The sequence below is a fragment of the Bos javanicus genome, chromosome 17 (genome assembly GCF_032452875.1).
Source record: "Bos javanicus breed banteng chromosome 17, ARS-OSU_banteng_1.0, whole genome shotgun sequence".
Classification (NCBI taxonomy): domain Eukaryota; kingdom Metazoa; phylum Chordata; class Mammalia; order Artiodactyla; family Bovidae; genus Bos; species Bos javanicus.
In genome coordinates, this window is record NC_083884.1 from 65,989,588 (window position 1) to 66,006,195 (window position 16,608).

Here is a 16,608-nt window from a genome sequence, read left to right on the forward strand (position 1 = left end):
GCCTCCACTGGAGTCATAGCACAGTTGCTGAAGCCGCAGCTAAGGCTTGCTAGCCGAGGAGCCTCGGGCATTTCTCTGCCCTTTGTGTTATGCCTTGATTTAAAATTTTCATTCTCCAAGGGCAAGCTTTTTCCCTTATTTCCGCATTCTGGGAACCGGCTCCACAATACTCAGCATCCCCATTTGAGGAGAAAGTCCAGGTTCAGAGTGACGGTAACAGCTCAAGATCACCTTGGTAGCAAATGGCGCAGTTGAGCCTCAGTTCAAATTCTGTGCGTTTTAATGGACACCCACAGACTACCTTCTGCCACATGAATCTTCTAAACAAAGAAGGTTCTCGGGTTTGGGTAGAGGAACATTGTCAATTTCAGACTTCAGTAACACAGTTTGGAAATTCGTTGTCTTCATTCAATCTGGAGGTCAACTGCTGGGATCTGATGAGATGCTGCTCCAGTAGTTACATATCCTTTGACCGGAGATGTTGAGTTAATCAGAAGTATATGCATATTTCCTGAAAAAGTGAGATGTCATAAATTTCATGTTAAATAATAGGACACTTATTACTAGTGATGACACTTTTAAATTCAGAATAGCTACATGTCAGGGGTTCATGATACTTTCTTAACCCCGAACACATTTTCTTTATTTCCGATGCACCCTTATTTCAAAAAGCAAAATTAAAATTCACATCTCTGCCTGTCAGTAGGTAAATGGGGATCCTCAGCTTGAAGACACTTGTCGGGTACTTGAGATGCATTAAAGATTTTTTTGTTACATTGATGAATCTTGTTAGTGGTAGCTTCTAAATTATGACAGAAAGTTAATGGAACAGGTTGCCTATGTAACCTTCAGAAAGGTCATTGAGCTTACATGGGGATGGAACTCTTTGTCAGGGACACTTCAGCGAGTCCATCTAGAGCTCACCTTCTTCGCCTGGTGATGTATGTTCAGCTCTTCCTTGTCAGTAATGTAGAGATGGGACTTCCCTGGTGGCTCAGTAGTAAAAAACCTGCCTGCCAATGTAGGAGACGTGGGTTTGGTCCCTGGGTTGGGAAGATCCCCTGGAGAAAGAAATGGCAACCCACTCCAGTATTCTTGCCTGAGAAATCCCATGGACAGAGGATTCTGGTGGGCTACAGTCCATGGGGTCGCAAAGAGTCAGACACGACTGAGCAACTAACAACAACAAAATTCCTAGTTGATCATGAGAGATTCATCTTCATGGAGGACTTGCAGCAAATCAAGAGGAAATTGCAGAAAATCAGAAGAAATGAAAGAATTAGGGAAAAAAAACAACCCATCATTTTGCAACTTTTGCTGAAAGTCGATTTAAGTAAAGATCATCAGTGTATGAAACCATTAAATGAAAGGTTGATGGGGGAATTTTAAATGGAGAGGTCAGACTTTCAGACTTTACCAGTTAGTGAATTTTCACCTCACTAATGTTGGGGCTCAGGACAGGCCAACCCCCAAATGGGCCAAAGTGATATATCGATTATTTTGAATTAAGATTACTTAAGAAACAACCACTGTAAGAAAGACACTCTGACCCTCCTTTGTGCCCCTGAGAGCAGAAAATAAATCTCGCAGGTGAAAGGTACCCTCCCGCCACTGAGGGAGACAGACAGCCCTTATCACAGACAGCCCTTATCACCAGAGACAGAGCCCAGGCCGAGAAGGCCGTGTGAACAAGCCTTGTTTCTCCTTGCTAATTCACTACCCTAAGCCCAGATCTCTTTCAGGTATTCACAAATGTATTGTTTCTTTGTGTAAAAGGTATAAAAGCTGACAGCTTTGATCATTTCTTTAGGTCCTGTTGCTATGAGACCTCTGTACGTGTGAATTAAATTTGTGTGTGTGTGTGTGTGTTTTTCTCCTGTTACTGTGTCTTGCATCCATTTAATTATCAGACCAGCCAAAAGAACTCAAGAGAGGAGGGGCGGAAACGTCCTCCTTTCCAGCCCTGTGTCTCCTGATATGAGGCAGCCTGAAGATGGTGTAGTGAACAGTCCTTCCCTCAAAGATGGACCTGAATGTATCCAAGTCTTCAGAGCTGACTTGCAGCATACAGGAAATGCGGAGACAGAGGAACACATTGAGTGATTTTATGAGGACACAAACAACGTGTCCAGGTGGGGGCCATCCTTCAGGACTACCGTCCTGGTCTCCTCAGGAAGTCACTGGCATGAAGATGACAAGTGACTGGTGGGGATGGAGGGGCAATCGAGGGTAAAACAGAATTAACAGATAATGATCAAATGAATGTGCAGATCTTGATCTGATCTTGATTCAAACCTAACTGGGCTTCCCACATGGTGCAGTGCTAAAGACTCTCCCTGCCAACGCAGGAGACACAAGAGATGTGGGTTTGATCCTTGGGTCAGGAAGATCCCCTGGAGTAGGAAGTGGCAACCCACTCCAGTATTCTTGCCTGGAAAATTCCATGGACAGAGGAGCCTGGTGGGCTACAGTCCATGAGGTCAGACATGACTGAGCACTGCACTGTACTTCAAACCCGGCTCTACAGAAGACACCTCTGAGAGAATCCTGGAAATTTGATTTAGGAAATGGGTATTAGATCTTCAGGAATTATTGTGATTTCCAGAGTGGGGTTGGGAAGAGACAACGGACCCTGTTTATGGAAGGAAAGTTTCTGTAATTTTCAGAAATGCAGGCGGAAGTAGTAAAGGTAAAATGATATGCAGTCTGAGATTTGCTTTTAAATGCTTAAAAAAAAAAAAAAGAAAAGTGAGGGTGAGAATGGAAGCCAGCTAAAATCTTAACACCTGTCCACAGGGTGTTGACTGATGGATCATGGGCGTTCACACTACCGGTCTGTACTTTTGCACGTTTGAAAAATTTTACAAAAGGTTTTAAAAACAAGGGTAGATGACTCCGTGTGAGGATCACGACTGTCTTCGGATCGGGCTGGTGATAGCCTCGTGATGTCCCGGTGTCGCGTGTTACCAGCGCTGGTGACAGGTATCACTTCCTATGACGCACTCTACAGAGACTCTAAATGTCCTGCATCTCAAAGAACAGCCGATGAGCGCCGTGAAAACTGCATTAGATGACTCGAGAAGAGGCTCCGTGGCACTGATTTCAAAGATACGGGTAGAGTCGTAGTGAGTTCATTTGCAGCCAGAGTTCTGACTAATCCAAGTCCTTGTGGATGAATTTACAACCTTTGGATCAAAAGACTTCTCACTGGAGGATGACGGGGAAAAAAAAAGATGCAAAAATATCCAAGAGAGAAAGCATGTTAAGACACGAAACTTTAGAAAATGATTTACCCGTTTATTCACTGAAGACAAGACGATTTCACCGAACCTCATTCAGTTATGAGTATCTATTAAATCATAGTTCTGATGTTTACATTTAGCAGGAAAAAAATGACAGCCCATGCTGTTTAAGATGGTCTACCCTTGAAGCATGCATTCCATGCCTAATGAGACTCTGTAATGTGATTCTCTGTCACTGAGATTACTTGAACACATTTCTATATTTAAATTACATGAATATTAATTTGTCAGAATAATTTCTTTAAAATAAATGTTTTGTAATGCATTGCTCTAAACCAGACCTCACCAACTAATTACCAGTAAGACTAGTATGAAGAAAAATAAAACTTAAGTCAGAGCAAATCTGGATAAATGGTGTGGCAGGGGGTGGGGGTTACAAGGTATTTCTAGATTGGAAGACTCAGTATTGAAAAGATGTCAGTTCAGTTCAGTCACTCAGTCGTGTCCGACTCTTTGCGACCCCATGAATCACAGCACACTAGGCCTCCCTGTCCATCACCAACTCCCGGAGTTCACTCAGACTCACGTCCATCGAGTCAGTGATGCCGTCCAGCCATCTCATCCTCTGTCCGTCCCCTTCTCCTCCTGCCCCCAATCCCTCCCAGCATCAGAGTGTTTTCCAATGAGTCAACTCTTCACATGAGGTGGCCAAAGTACTGGAGTTTCAGCTTTTGCATCATTCTTTCCAAAGAAATCCCAGGGCTAATCTCCTTCAGAATGGACTGGTTGGATCTCCTTGCTGTCCAAGGGACTCTCAAGAGTCTTCTCCAACACCACAGTTCAAAAGCATCAGTTGTTCGGCACTCAGCTTTCTTTATAGTCCAACTCTCACATCCATACATGACTACTGGAAAAACCATAGCTTTGACTAGACGGACCTTTGTTGGCAAAGTGATGTCTCTGCTTTTCAATATGCTATCTAGGTTGGTCATAACTTTTCTTCCAAGGAGTAAGCGTCTTTTAATTTCATGGCTGCAGTCACCATCTGCAGTGATTTTGGAGCCCAGAAAAATAAAGTCTGACACTGTTTCCACTGTTTCCCCATCTATTTCCCATGAAGTGATGGGACTGGATGCCATGATCTTCGTTTTCTGAATGTTGACCTTTAAGCCAACTTTTTCACTCTCCTCTTTCACTTTCGTCAAGAGGCTTTTTAGTTCCTCTTCACTTTCTGCCATAAGGGTGGTGTCATCTGCATATCTGAGGTTATTGATATTTCTCCCGGCAGCCTTGATTCCAGCTTGTGCTTCCTCCAGCCCAGCGTTTCTCATGATGTACTCTGCATAGAAGTTAAATAAGCAGGGTGACAATATACAGCCTTGACGTACTCCTTTTCCTATTTGGAACCAGTCTGTTGTTCCATGTCAAGTTCTAACTGTTGCTTCCTGACCTTCATACAAATTTCTCAAGAGGCCGGTCAGGTGGTCTGGTATGCCCATCTCTTTCAGAATTTTCCACAGTTTATTGTGATCCACATTGTCAAAGGCTTTGGCATAGTCAGTAAAGCAGAAGTAGATGTTTTTCTGGAACTCTCTTGCTTTTTCGATGATCCAGCGGATGTTGGCAATTTGTTCTCTGGTTCCTCTGCCTTTTCTAAAACCAGCTTGAACATCAGGAAGTTCACGGTTCACATATTGCTGAAGCCTGGCTTGGAGAATTTTGAGCATTACTTTACTAGCGTGTGAGATGAGTGCAATTGTGCGGTAGTTTGAGCATTCTTTGGCATTGCCTTTCTTTGGGATTGGGATGAAAACTGATCTTTTCCAGTCCTGTGGCCACTGCTGAGTTTTCCAAATTTGCTGGCATATTGAGTGCAGCACTTTCACAGCATCATCTTTCAGGATTTGAAATAGCTCACCTGGAATTCCATCACCTCCACTAGCTTTGTTCGTAGTGATGCTTTCTAAGGCCCACTTGACTTCACATTCCAGGATATCTGGCTCTATGTGAGTGATCACACCATCATGATTATCTGGGTCATGAGGATCTTTTTTGTACAGTTCTTCTGTGTATTCTTGCCACCTCTTCTTAATATCTTCTGCTTCTGTTTGGGCCATACCATTTCTATCCTTTATCGAGCCCATCTTTGCATGAAACGTTCCCTTGGTATCTTTGATTTTCTTGAAGAGATCCCTAGTCTTTCCCATTCTGTTGTTTTCCTCTCTTTCTTTGCATTGATCGCTGAGGAAGGCTTTCTTATCTCTTCTTGTTATTCTTTGGAACTCTGCATTCAGATGCTTATATCTTTCCTTTTCTGCTTTGCTTTTTGCTTCTCTTATTTTCACAGCTATTTGTAAGGCCTCCTCAGACAGCCATTTTGCTTTTTTGCATTTCTTTTCCATGCGGATGGTCTTGATCCCTGTCTCCTGTACAATGTCATGAATCTCATTCCATAGTTCATCAGGCGCTCTATCTATCAGATCTAGTCCCTTAAATCTATTTCTCACTTCCACTGTATAATCATAAGGGATTTGATTTAGGTCATACCTGAATGTTCTAGTGGTTTTCCCTACTTTCTTCAATTTAAGTCTGAATTTGGCAATAAAGAGTTCATGATCTGAGCCACAGTCAGCTCCTGGTCTTGTTTTTGTTGACTGTATAGAGCTTCTCCATCTTTGGCTGCAAAGAATATAATCAGTCTGATTTCGGTGTTGAACATCTGGTGATATCCATGTGTAGAGTCTTCTCTTGTGTTGTTGGAAGAGGGTGTTTGCTATGACCAGTGCATTTTCTTGGCAAAACTCTATTAGCCTTTGCCCTGCTTCATTCTTACTCCAAGGCCAAATTTGCCTGTTACTCCAGGTGTTTCTTGACTTCCTACTTTTGCATTCCAGTCCCCTATAATGAAAAGGACATCTTTTTTGGGTGTTAGTTCTAAAAGGTCTTGTAGGTCTTCATAGAACCATTCAACTTCAGCTTCTTCAGCATTACTGGTTGGGGCATAGACTTGGATTACTTGGCATTTAGCACAGGCGGCTGCGACCGGTGCCCTTAGCGTGGCCGAGAGGAGCTACCCCACGTCCAAGGTCAGGTGTGGCGGCCGGGAGGAGCTACCCCACGTCCGAAAAGATGTCAGTTCTCTTCAAATTAACCTTATCACAATCCAGATCTGAATGAGAATTTTAAAGAATGTGATAAGCTTGTCTTCATTCATCTAGAAGAGATAAGTGGGAAAAAGTGACCAGGAGAATAGTGGGGATCTGCTTTAGCATCACGAGACATTGCTGTGGGAATTAAAACCCCGTGGTCTTGTTTCAGGCACAGACACATACATGGCGGAGAATGCAGGATCATGTGTATGTGCATATTTATATTCATCTCTATAGCAGAACTTGAATTTGGCTTATGAGCAAAGGTGGCATTTTGAGTCTGTTGGGGAAAGGATTGTGTGTGATAGCTGATCATCGGATCAAGTCCACATTGTACGCACACACAAAAGTTCCCCAGTGTTTAATGAGATAATCATAAAAATTATTAAACATAGAAAAATGTGAGAGAAGATATTTTTATTATTCTGGAGTATAAAGGGCTGTCCGAGGCAAACCCCCAAACCTGGAAACCATCAAGGAGAAAATGAGTACAAGAGTCAGATGAAGTTCTCATGTGACGAGTGGCATCATGTGCGAAACTAGAAGATGAGGAGTCAATGAATTCCCGTCATTGGTCTTATACGGAGAATATTTTAGTTTGTAGATCTGTTTGCCTGGAGAGTGCTCGGTCACTAATGTTCTTGCCTGGTTCACATTCTCTTAGGGAAGTGGGGGCAGGGAGGCACCGCAATTCGTGTCCAAGTCAGCATTTTTGCCAGTTATAGAAACAGCATATCATCTGTCAGTCCTTAGAAAGGAAGTGTTTGCTTTAAAAAAAAAGAAACTTTGAAGAGCTAGACATTAATGTCAAGGGTGGTAAATTAGGTATTCTCGCTTAGTTAGAAAAATAAGTGAATCCAAAAGTGGAGGCTCTGTGCTGTCTGGCATTTTCTCTCCGTGTGTGTTTCTTACCCGCCGCTGTCCTTTGTCCATTTCCTTCGGTTATTCGGTGCAGGCAGGCATGGTTTACCAGCTGCTGCACAGGTAGCCCCGTTGCTTTCTCTGTCACCTCATCTTGGCCAGGGGCCCCCCAGGGTCTGGAGACTAGCTGTGCTGCCCTGGACTCTGGAGCCCCCTGTGACTGTCCCTGTTGACGCCACAGGGACCCTGCTTTGTCACACTGCATCGAGGCTCCCTGCTCACCCTTCTAGACATGGCCCCCTTCAGGGCAGAGACGCGTGGGACTCACTGTGCATTCTGAGTGTCATGGTGCTTGGCTCCTGGAAAGGACACACTGCCTGTTTTGAATGAATGAGTGATTAAATGAGCAGGGGATGGATATGGAGGTGTGTATATTTCCAAGCACATCGTGGGGAATGAAACAGCCTTGCCGCCCGACACACAGTGGAGACTGGAGTTGAGAGGGCGTGCCTCTGCAGGGCTTGCGGAAGGCCAGTGACCCCGACCTGAGTCCTGGAGGATGAGCAGAAGGCTTCCATGCGAGGAGAGTGGGAATGGCATTTACAGAATTACTCAGCAGTGAAGAAATCCTGCGTGGCTGCTGTGTGAGGTCACAGGGAAGGTGTGGTTGATGAGGTCACCTGGGCCTCTTTGGACATGTTCCCCGTGAGGTGCTGAGGAGTATGGACCGTGGGCAGGATGTGAGGCCCTTAGGGTCTTTTCATGTATTTATTTTATTGAAATATAGTTGGTTTACAATGTTGTGTTAATTTTTGCTGTATGGCAATGTGAATCAGTTATGTGTGTGTGTATATATATACACACACACATTCTTTTTCATATGCTTTTCCAGTATGGTTTATCCCAGGATATTGAATATAGTTCCCTGTGCTACACAGTAGGACCTTGTTTATCCATCCTATAAATAACAGTTGGCATCTGCCAATCCCAAGCGCCAGTTCTTCCCACCCCGACACCCTCCCCCTTGGCAACCATAGTCAGCTCTCCTGTGTCTGTGGGTCCGTTTCTGTTTGGTAGGTAAGTTCATTTGTGTGTCATATTTTAAATCCCACGTATACGCGGTGCCATATGGTATTTGTCTTTGTCTGACTTACTTCACTTAGTATGATGGTCTCTAGGTCCGTCCATGTTTCTGCAGATGGCATTGTTTCCTTTTTATGGCTGAATAGTATTCCATCATACGTGTGCACCACGTCTTCTTTATCCGTTCATCTGCTGATGGACGTTTAGGTTGTTTCCATGTCTTGGCTGTTGTGAGTAGTGCTGCTTTGCATTAGGATCTTTTAAATGAGGTAATTCCATAAAAAATTAATCTTGGAAACCAGGAGGATGCCCTCGACCCTCCTACAGATTCTCCTTGGCTCCTGTCTTCCTATTCTCTGATGCTTATTTCACATAGAAATAAGCATCCTAATGGGATGCTTAGGATGAAGCTGCTTCTGTATCATTGCTGATGCAAAAGTATTTTGAGAAACAGATAAATGGATTCTAAAATGATTATTGTAACTAATTTGAAGAAACAGTTTAGATCACAAAGTTTTGGTAGCTTTAATTAGGTAAACTTGATTGACTCCATAAATTTATCCATCCTTCAAATTATATCTGTTCAGGTGTGGCTTTTGTATATGATTTTTTCTTTTTTGTCAGTGAAATTCAGTTATGTTTAGTGTCACTTAACATCAGGTAATATATTGCAGAAGAAAGGCAACTAAAAACAGGATGTGGACTGTCAAAATATGGGAGGAGAAAACACAAAGGAATTCACATTTAGCTTAATTGGCTTGTGGTCTCCTGGATATAGATCATCTCACGTGCACTAGTACTATGCAGATTATATGCAAGACTTTTTGCCCAAGATCTGGTGAACTGGGGAACCTTGGGAGGAGCTGACAGTCTGCTATACCAGATACTTTAAAGACCCCTCAGAGTTTAGGGGGCTTCCCCAGTGACTCAGTGGTGAAGACTCCACCTGCAGTGGAAGAGAGCCGGGTTTGATCCCTGGGTTGGGAAGATCCCCTGGAGAAGGAAATGGCAACCCACTCCAGTATTCTTGCCTGGAGAATCCCATGGACAGAGGAATCTGGTGGGCCATAGTCCACGGGGTCGCACAGAGTTGGACACGACTGAAGCAACTGAGCACACGCATCAGAGCCTGTATCTGGCAGAGTTGGTGGTTTTAAATCTAGTGGTAGTCTTCCTTGTGTTTTGGATAATGTTGCTCCATTTCCGGTATTTAATGAACAGTTAGTGGAAAATGTTTGGTAACTACATGTGAAAGAAAGCAGTTTTCTTTCAGGGGAATTGAATCTTAGTGTAACTGCTTAGTCATCTTATCTTTAAAAAAAATTTCTGCCTTTTAGATTTCTTGATGGTCATAATTTTAACAACTCTTATTTGGGTGGTGCTTCTAACAAAGCCGGTTTGCCTGGCCTTCACAACTGCCTTACGTATAACCCCTTTTAGGTGGTGTGTTACAGAGTATTTGAAATACTTGTTTAGATGCATTTGGCTTTGAACATCAGAACAGAACAGAAGTCAGCTTCACATAGAATATAGAGATTTTCAATAATGAGAGAGATATATAGCTGTCCTTTGGCCAGGAGAGAGCACATATCTGGTCCTTAAACTACTTTAGTAGTAGAAAAATTCTTTAAAATATGATATAATATTTATTGCTAGAGTAGGTTGCCATTTCCTTCTCCAGGGGATCTTCCTGACCCAGGGACTGAACCCAGGTCTTCTTCACTGCAGGCAGATTCTTTACCATCTGGGCCACTAGGGAAGCCTTTTTATTTCTATAGTAGGACCCCGATAGGTTATGATAGGTAAGGCTGGTATATTACCAACAAATTGATATTAAAATAAAAAAAAAACATTATGCTTCCAGTTGGGATAGTATTATACATAGTAAATATTTATGCTTTATTTTGATGAGGAGGTATCTGAAGGCCATATTTTGATATTTTTAAACTATCTCGGAACTTCCATGGGGTCCAGTGATTAAGACTCCATGCTTCCCCTGCAGGGATGTGGGTTCAACCCCTGGTCCAGGGAGCTCAGTTCCCATATGCTGTGCAGGGTGAAGCAAAAATAAGTAATAAACTTTCTGTAATGAAACTTTCAAACATCCACAAGAAAGAATCATACTAGAGAGTCCTGTTAGTCACGTCATCAGCATAAACTCAAGTATGGATGAAAAGGACTCCTAATGAATAAGACATTCCTATCACTTAGGGAATTCCACAGGCTTTAGGAGCTCTGGGCCAAGAACCAGGAGAGAGACCAGCTGTGTGTGTGTGTGTGTGTGTGTGTGTGTGTGTGTGATTTTATTTATTTTGGGCTTCTCTCTAGCTGTAGAGCGCGGAGGCTGCTCTCTAGCTGCAGTGCGCGGGTCTCTCACTGTGGTGGCTTCTCCTGTTGCAGAGCACAGGCTCTAGGGCGGGGACTCGGTACTTGCAGCTCCCTGGCCCTAGAGCACAGGTGCAGTAGTTGGGCACACGGGCTTTTGCTCAGCAGCATGTGGAATCTTCCTGGATCAGGGATCAAACCCATATCTCCTGCATTGGCCGGCGGATTCTTGACCACTGAGCCACCAGGGAAGCCCCAGATACATTTTTTGGGGGTGGGGGGCTATGTATATCATCTCTAGAAGTTTGCTCCTGCTGCTTTGTGATCAAACAGTATGTACTCTTATTATTTTTTTAGGTCGTGGCTCCTGGCTCCTTATACTCAGAATAATTATTTTGAGATCCATGTATGTTATATCAATAATTTATTCCTTTCTGTTGTTGAATATTCTTTGATAGTACGGATACCCACTCATGCTTACATATCTGTTGGTGGCATTTGGGTTTCACAAGTAGCGCTGCTAAGAACGTCCATTCTGTTGGTGGCATTTGGGTTTCCAGCGTTTGGTCGTCCCAAGTAGCGCTGCTAAGAACGTCCGTGTACAAGTCTGTTTATGGATGTGTGCTTTCATTTCTCTGCGATAAATACCTAGGAGTGGAATTGATGGGTTGCTATATAGTGGTTTGTGTTTTAACTTATGAAGAAACTGCCCAGTTATTTTCTTTTTCCCTTCTCACTAGTTGTGTATGAGAATTGTAGTTATTCCACATCTTTGCCAACATGCGGTGTGGTCAGTCTTTTCTAATTTTAGCTGGTCTAACAGGTGTGTAGTAACATCTCTCTGTGATTTTAGTTTGCCTTTTCCTAATGACTAACACTGTTGAGAATCTCTTCATATGCTTACTTGCCATCCACTTGTCTTCTTTGGTGAAGTGTCTATATACATCATTTACCCATTTTTTAAAATTAGGTTGTTTGTTTTGTTATTCTTGAGCTTTGAAAAGCCTTTATATATGCTGAATACAGTTCCTCAATCAGAATATGATTTGCCAGCATTTTCTCTGTCTATGCTTTGTCTTTTAATCTTCTCCAGTGTCTTTTGAAGAGCAAATTAAAATTTCTGTTTTTGAAGCAAAATTCAGTAACAGAAAGATATCCGGAAATCTCCAAATATCTGGAAATGAGTCAACTCAGTTATAAATAACTCATAGTTCAAGGAAGAAATACCAAGAGAAATTAGACAATAATTTGAATTGAATGAAAATGAAAACAGACTATATTAGTGTCTGTGAGATATAGTTAAGTCAGTGCATAGAGAAAATTTTATAATTTAAATGGTTATATTAGAAATGTTTAAATTAATTGATCTGACTTTTTAAGAAATTGGAAAAATAAAAAAAAAAAAAAAAGAAATTGGAAAAATATCAATTTAATCCCATAGTAAATTATAAGCATTTAAATGACAGAGTGGAAATCAATAAATATAAAAAGTGTAAATAATAGAAGAAAATGAATGAAACAAAAACTGAAGATCAGTATGAATGATACACGTCTAGTTAGCATGATCAAAGGAAAACAAAAAGAACATACAGTTTAACAGTATAAAGAATGACTGAAGAGCTTCTACAGACATTAGAAGGACAATCAGGAAAAAGAAAAGGGCTTTCCTGGTGGTTCAGTGGCTGAGACTGAGCTGCCGGTGCAGGGGCCAGGTTCAGTCCCTGGTCGGAGAACTAGATCCCATGTGCTGCACTAGGAGGTCACATGCCTCATCTAAAGGTCCCGCCTGCAGCAACTGAAACAAAACCAAAGAAAGAACACCAAAGAAAGAAGGTCAGAGCTTAGTAATTGGACAATTTGGGTGAATGGGACAAGTTCTTTAAAAGATAAAAGTTACCAACACAAGAATAAATAGAAAATATGTATGGCCCTGTATCTGTGAAAGAAATGAAATCTGTAATTTAAAACCTTCCAAAAAGAAAATTCCAAGCTCAGATGGCTTCACTGTTGAGTTCTGTCAAACATGTGAAGAATTAATACTGTCTTATACCAGCTTTTTCAGAACAATTAAATAAAAAGGAATAATTCCCATCTCATTTTATGAATCATACTATCTTGATTCCAAAACCAAAGAAAGTATTATGAGAAAAAGAATAAGACTTCTACACTGAAAGGTATGAAATAGTGCTAAGAGAAATTAAAGAAGCTTACATAAATGGAAAAATATATTTATATACAGTACACTTAATGTTCTTGAGATAAATTTCTCTAAAATTGATCTATAAATTCAACAAAATCCCCATCAGAGTCTCAGTAGGCTTTTTCTAGGAAGAAATTTCCATGTTGACTTGTAAAACTTAAATGCAGTGAACCCAGGATAGCCAAAAAACAAACAAAAATAAAACCAAAGGCAGTAAAACAAAGTTAGAACACTTAGATAACTAAACCTCCTGATATTGACTGATGTTTTAAACCTAAAGCAATCAAGATAAGGTGGCATTTTTGTGAAGAACAGACATATAGATCAATGTAACACAATAATCCAAAGATAGACCAACACATATTTAGTGCTGAATCAACGAAGATGCCAAGAAAACTCAGTAGAGAAAGGTTTTTCAACAAATGATATCAGAACAATTATGTATTAGAAGGAGAAGAACCTTGGTTCTTACCCTGCATTGTACACGGAAATAACATGAAATGGATATTACACCTAAACATAAAATCTAAACTTTAAAATTTCTGAGGGAGAATAGATAAAATGCTTCGTGACCTTGGGATTTGAGAGATTTCTTAGCACAGAGCATCTACCGAAGAATTAATCCTACACCTAGTTCAGAATATGGTTCCATAATGTCTCTCATGATGTCTCATAATGTTCAATATAATTCACCATATGACCAACAGTTTCACTTCTAGATATTTACCCATGAAAAATGAAAACACATGTCCATGAGACAACTTGTACACAAATGTTTAAAGCAGTTTTATTTATAATAGCCCCAAACTGGAAACAGCCCAAACGTCTATCAACAGATGGACAGATAAACAAATGGTAGAATATTCGTCCAATAACATACTTCTTGGCAATAAGAAGGGACTAAAAACTTATGCACACAGCAATACAGATGAAGCTTGTTTATGCTGAGGGAAAGAAACCAAAACCAAAGACAACATAGTGCATTATTTTATCCATAGAGAATTCTAGAACTGTAGCAAATTGTCTTTATTAAACAGGAAGGAGGAGATCAATAGGTGCTCAGATCCTAGAACTTGGGGAGATAGATTGCAAAAGAGCACTTTTTGGAAAATATAAATATTTGATATCTTGATTAGGACAGTATTATATGTGAAAAACTCATTTAACAGTACACTTAAACATGCATTTAATTACCTCAGTTTGTTTCAAAAAGCAAAAGAAAGGGCGGCGGGGGGAAATGATGCCAAACTGTTGCCCATCAGTAGATGACAGAGATTTAATTTCTGCTTTTTCTATTTGGATGATAGCTTTGGAGGTTCGCTTATTGAATAATTGCTCCTTTCTCCATTTTTCTGCCTTGCCACTTTAGTTACATATCAAAGTTCCACTCATGTGCGGGTCAGTTTGTGTGATTTCTGTTCCATTTCATTGGTCAGTTTGTTATCCTGTCTTGACTATTTTAGCTTCATAATGGGCCTTTTTATCATCATTCTCTTTCTAAAGAAATGTCCTGGCTATTTTTGAGCCTGTTTTTTTGCATGCATTTTATAAAAAGCTTATCTGTTTCCGTGTTCTATGGAAAATCCTGTTGGAATATTGACGGGAGTTATATTGATTTTGTAGATGAATCTGATTAGAATTTTTGCAATATTAAATCTTTCTGTTCCTTACCATGCTGTATCTTTCTGCTTATTAAAAACTTCTTTACTGTCTCTCAGTACAGTTTTGTAATTTTGCCTGTAACATTCCTGCACATATTTTGAAAGATTTATTTCAAGACATTCGATATTTCCTACTCTGGTGTAAGTGAAATTTTCTTTCTAATTATATTTTCTTGTGGTTTATACTTGCTGTGTAGTAGTGTGATTTTTTAATATTAATATATCCAGGGAACATTGGCTTTTTCTTTAGAAAGAATCTCATCTATAGGTTAGCAGAATTTGTCATGTGTGTGTGCATGCACATCTTTATTATTTTTGGAAAGTGGTGGTGTTGAGGCAGAACTTCCCCAAATTCCTTATTTTTCTAATTAAGTAGGGAAGATCTCCCGGAGAAAGAAAAGGCAACCCACTCCAGTAACCTTGCCTGGGAAATCCCATGGACAGAGGAGCCTGGTGGGCTATAGTCCATGCGGTGGCAAAGGAGTCGGACACGATGTAATGACTAGACAACAACAAACTTTACCTATAAGGCTGGCCCTGGGCTGCAGGAGAGGGTACTAGCCAGAGGTGTGAGCTTTAAGTTTGGTCAGCTGTTCATGCGGTTGTGGGTGTCAGTAACAGGCGTCTTTTGTCAAGCCAATATCCTTTTGAGGGGAGCATATTTTTTTTATTGAGGTATAACTGACAAAATTATGTATGTTTAAAGTGTACAGTGAATACCAGAATAGAGTTAATCAAGCCAGTGCCCTCGAATGAAAACATTCATATATTTTCCATTCTAGGGATGGAGGCTGGCATTGTTAAAAACATGTCGCTCTTCTCTTCTAGTATCCGGAGCGTGATGCAGAAGTATCTTGAGGAGAGACACGAAATCACCTTTGACAAGATTTTTAATCAGAGAATTGGTAAGTCTGGCTGTTCACTTGGCAGACAGTTCACTCTAGTCGTGGTTCTACAGTAAAGTGTAAACACCTCTCCCCACCCCCCGCCAATGCTGTCATATGTGTTATAGCTCAAGCTGGGGGCGAAGGAAATGGCATGTAATTAATAAGATCCTAAGTGATTACTTATGTCCCTAGTAATGTGTCTTGTAAGTAAGCTACTGGGAAACAGATGAGTTTGGGTATAGGTTTTAAGGCAGTGTGGAAGACTCCCCTGGCCCAAGGATTGGGTTCCTGATGCCCAGAGAGAAATCTTCTGTTCAGATCTGTGCCTGAGGTCCTCATCTCCTCTCACTGACCTTGTATTCTCCATGATCACAGGTGTCGGCATGTGTCTTCACCACCCTCACGCCGCTGTGTGCTTGGCTCTCTGCTTCCAAAGTGTGTGGTCGGCTTACTGGATCAGTTCTCAAGGGTTCGTGGGTTTTGTTTGCCACTCTTGTCAGTTCCGCCTCAGTCTCCCTTATTCCTATGGCTCTATTCGGAACCTCTGCTTAGCAGGTCACCAGGACTGCTCCTCTTATGTACGCAGAGCTCATGGACCTGTTGCCCACTGGCTGATGCCCTCGACCCATGCAGACGTGTGGTTCTGTAGGGGTGCTCTGTGGTCCCCAGCAGTTAGTGCCCTGGAGAAGTTGTGACCAGACAGGAATTGCTTTAGTGGGAATTTCAAGGCCCATGAAGAAATGAGATCCTTTATTCCCACCTGCCTTCTGAAAGACTGGCAGCTTGTTTAAAGGTGCCTGTCGGCTAGGTTAGAGGAGAGCTATCAACTATGTATTTTTGTTTTACATTCCCCCAAATCAGTTCCCTCCCGTCCAGAAATTTCCTGAACAATCTTTTGTTCTTAATGATAGAATTCATCTTTGGCCTGTCAGCTGGCTCTGTTGTTAACTTGCTCTATTGTTAACTTACAGTGATGTAATAAACAGATTATGCTCAAGTTTTTACAAAAAAATCAGTGTAGCTGAATGTAAGAGACCAGGAATCTGTCCTCCTCTCTTTGCATCTTGTTTGCCTCCCACAGCTGTTCAGAGGAGCTTTGCAGGGAAACTGTGTCTTAGTTTTTAAATTAACGTAATACTAGAGGAAATTATTAAAATTCCAAGAAATTATAGTCTTTCTGAAATTTCCTGGAACCCTGCT

At 41.3% G+C, this 16,608-nt stretch overlaps 1 protein-coding gene across 3 annotated transcripts in view; it reads left to right on the top strand.

Annotated features, from left to right (window-relative positions):
* The window catches only part of GRK3 (G protein-coupled receptor kinase 3), a 121,925-nt gene that overhangs the window by 11,335 nt on the left and 93,982 nt on the right, over positions 1–16,608 (top strand). For 2 of the 3 annotated variants that reach the window (XM_061385192.1, XM_061385193.1), the window contains exon 2: positions 15,350–15,426. In XM_061385192.1, coding sequence (XP_061241176.1) covers positions 15,350–15,426 — 77 coding nt within the window. Of the gene's footprint in view, positions 1–15,347; positions 15,427–16,608 lie in introns of those variants that run through there. The other variant, XM_061385194.1, reaches the window with a different exon arrangement.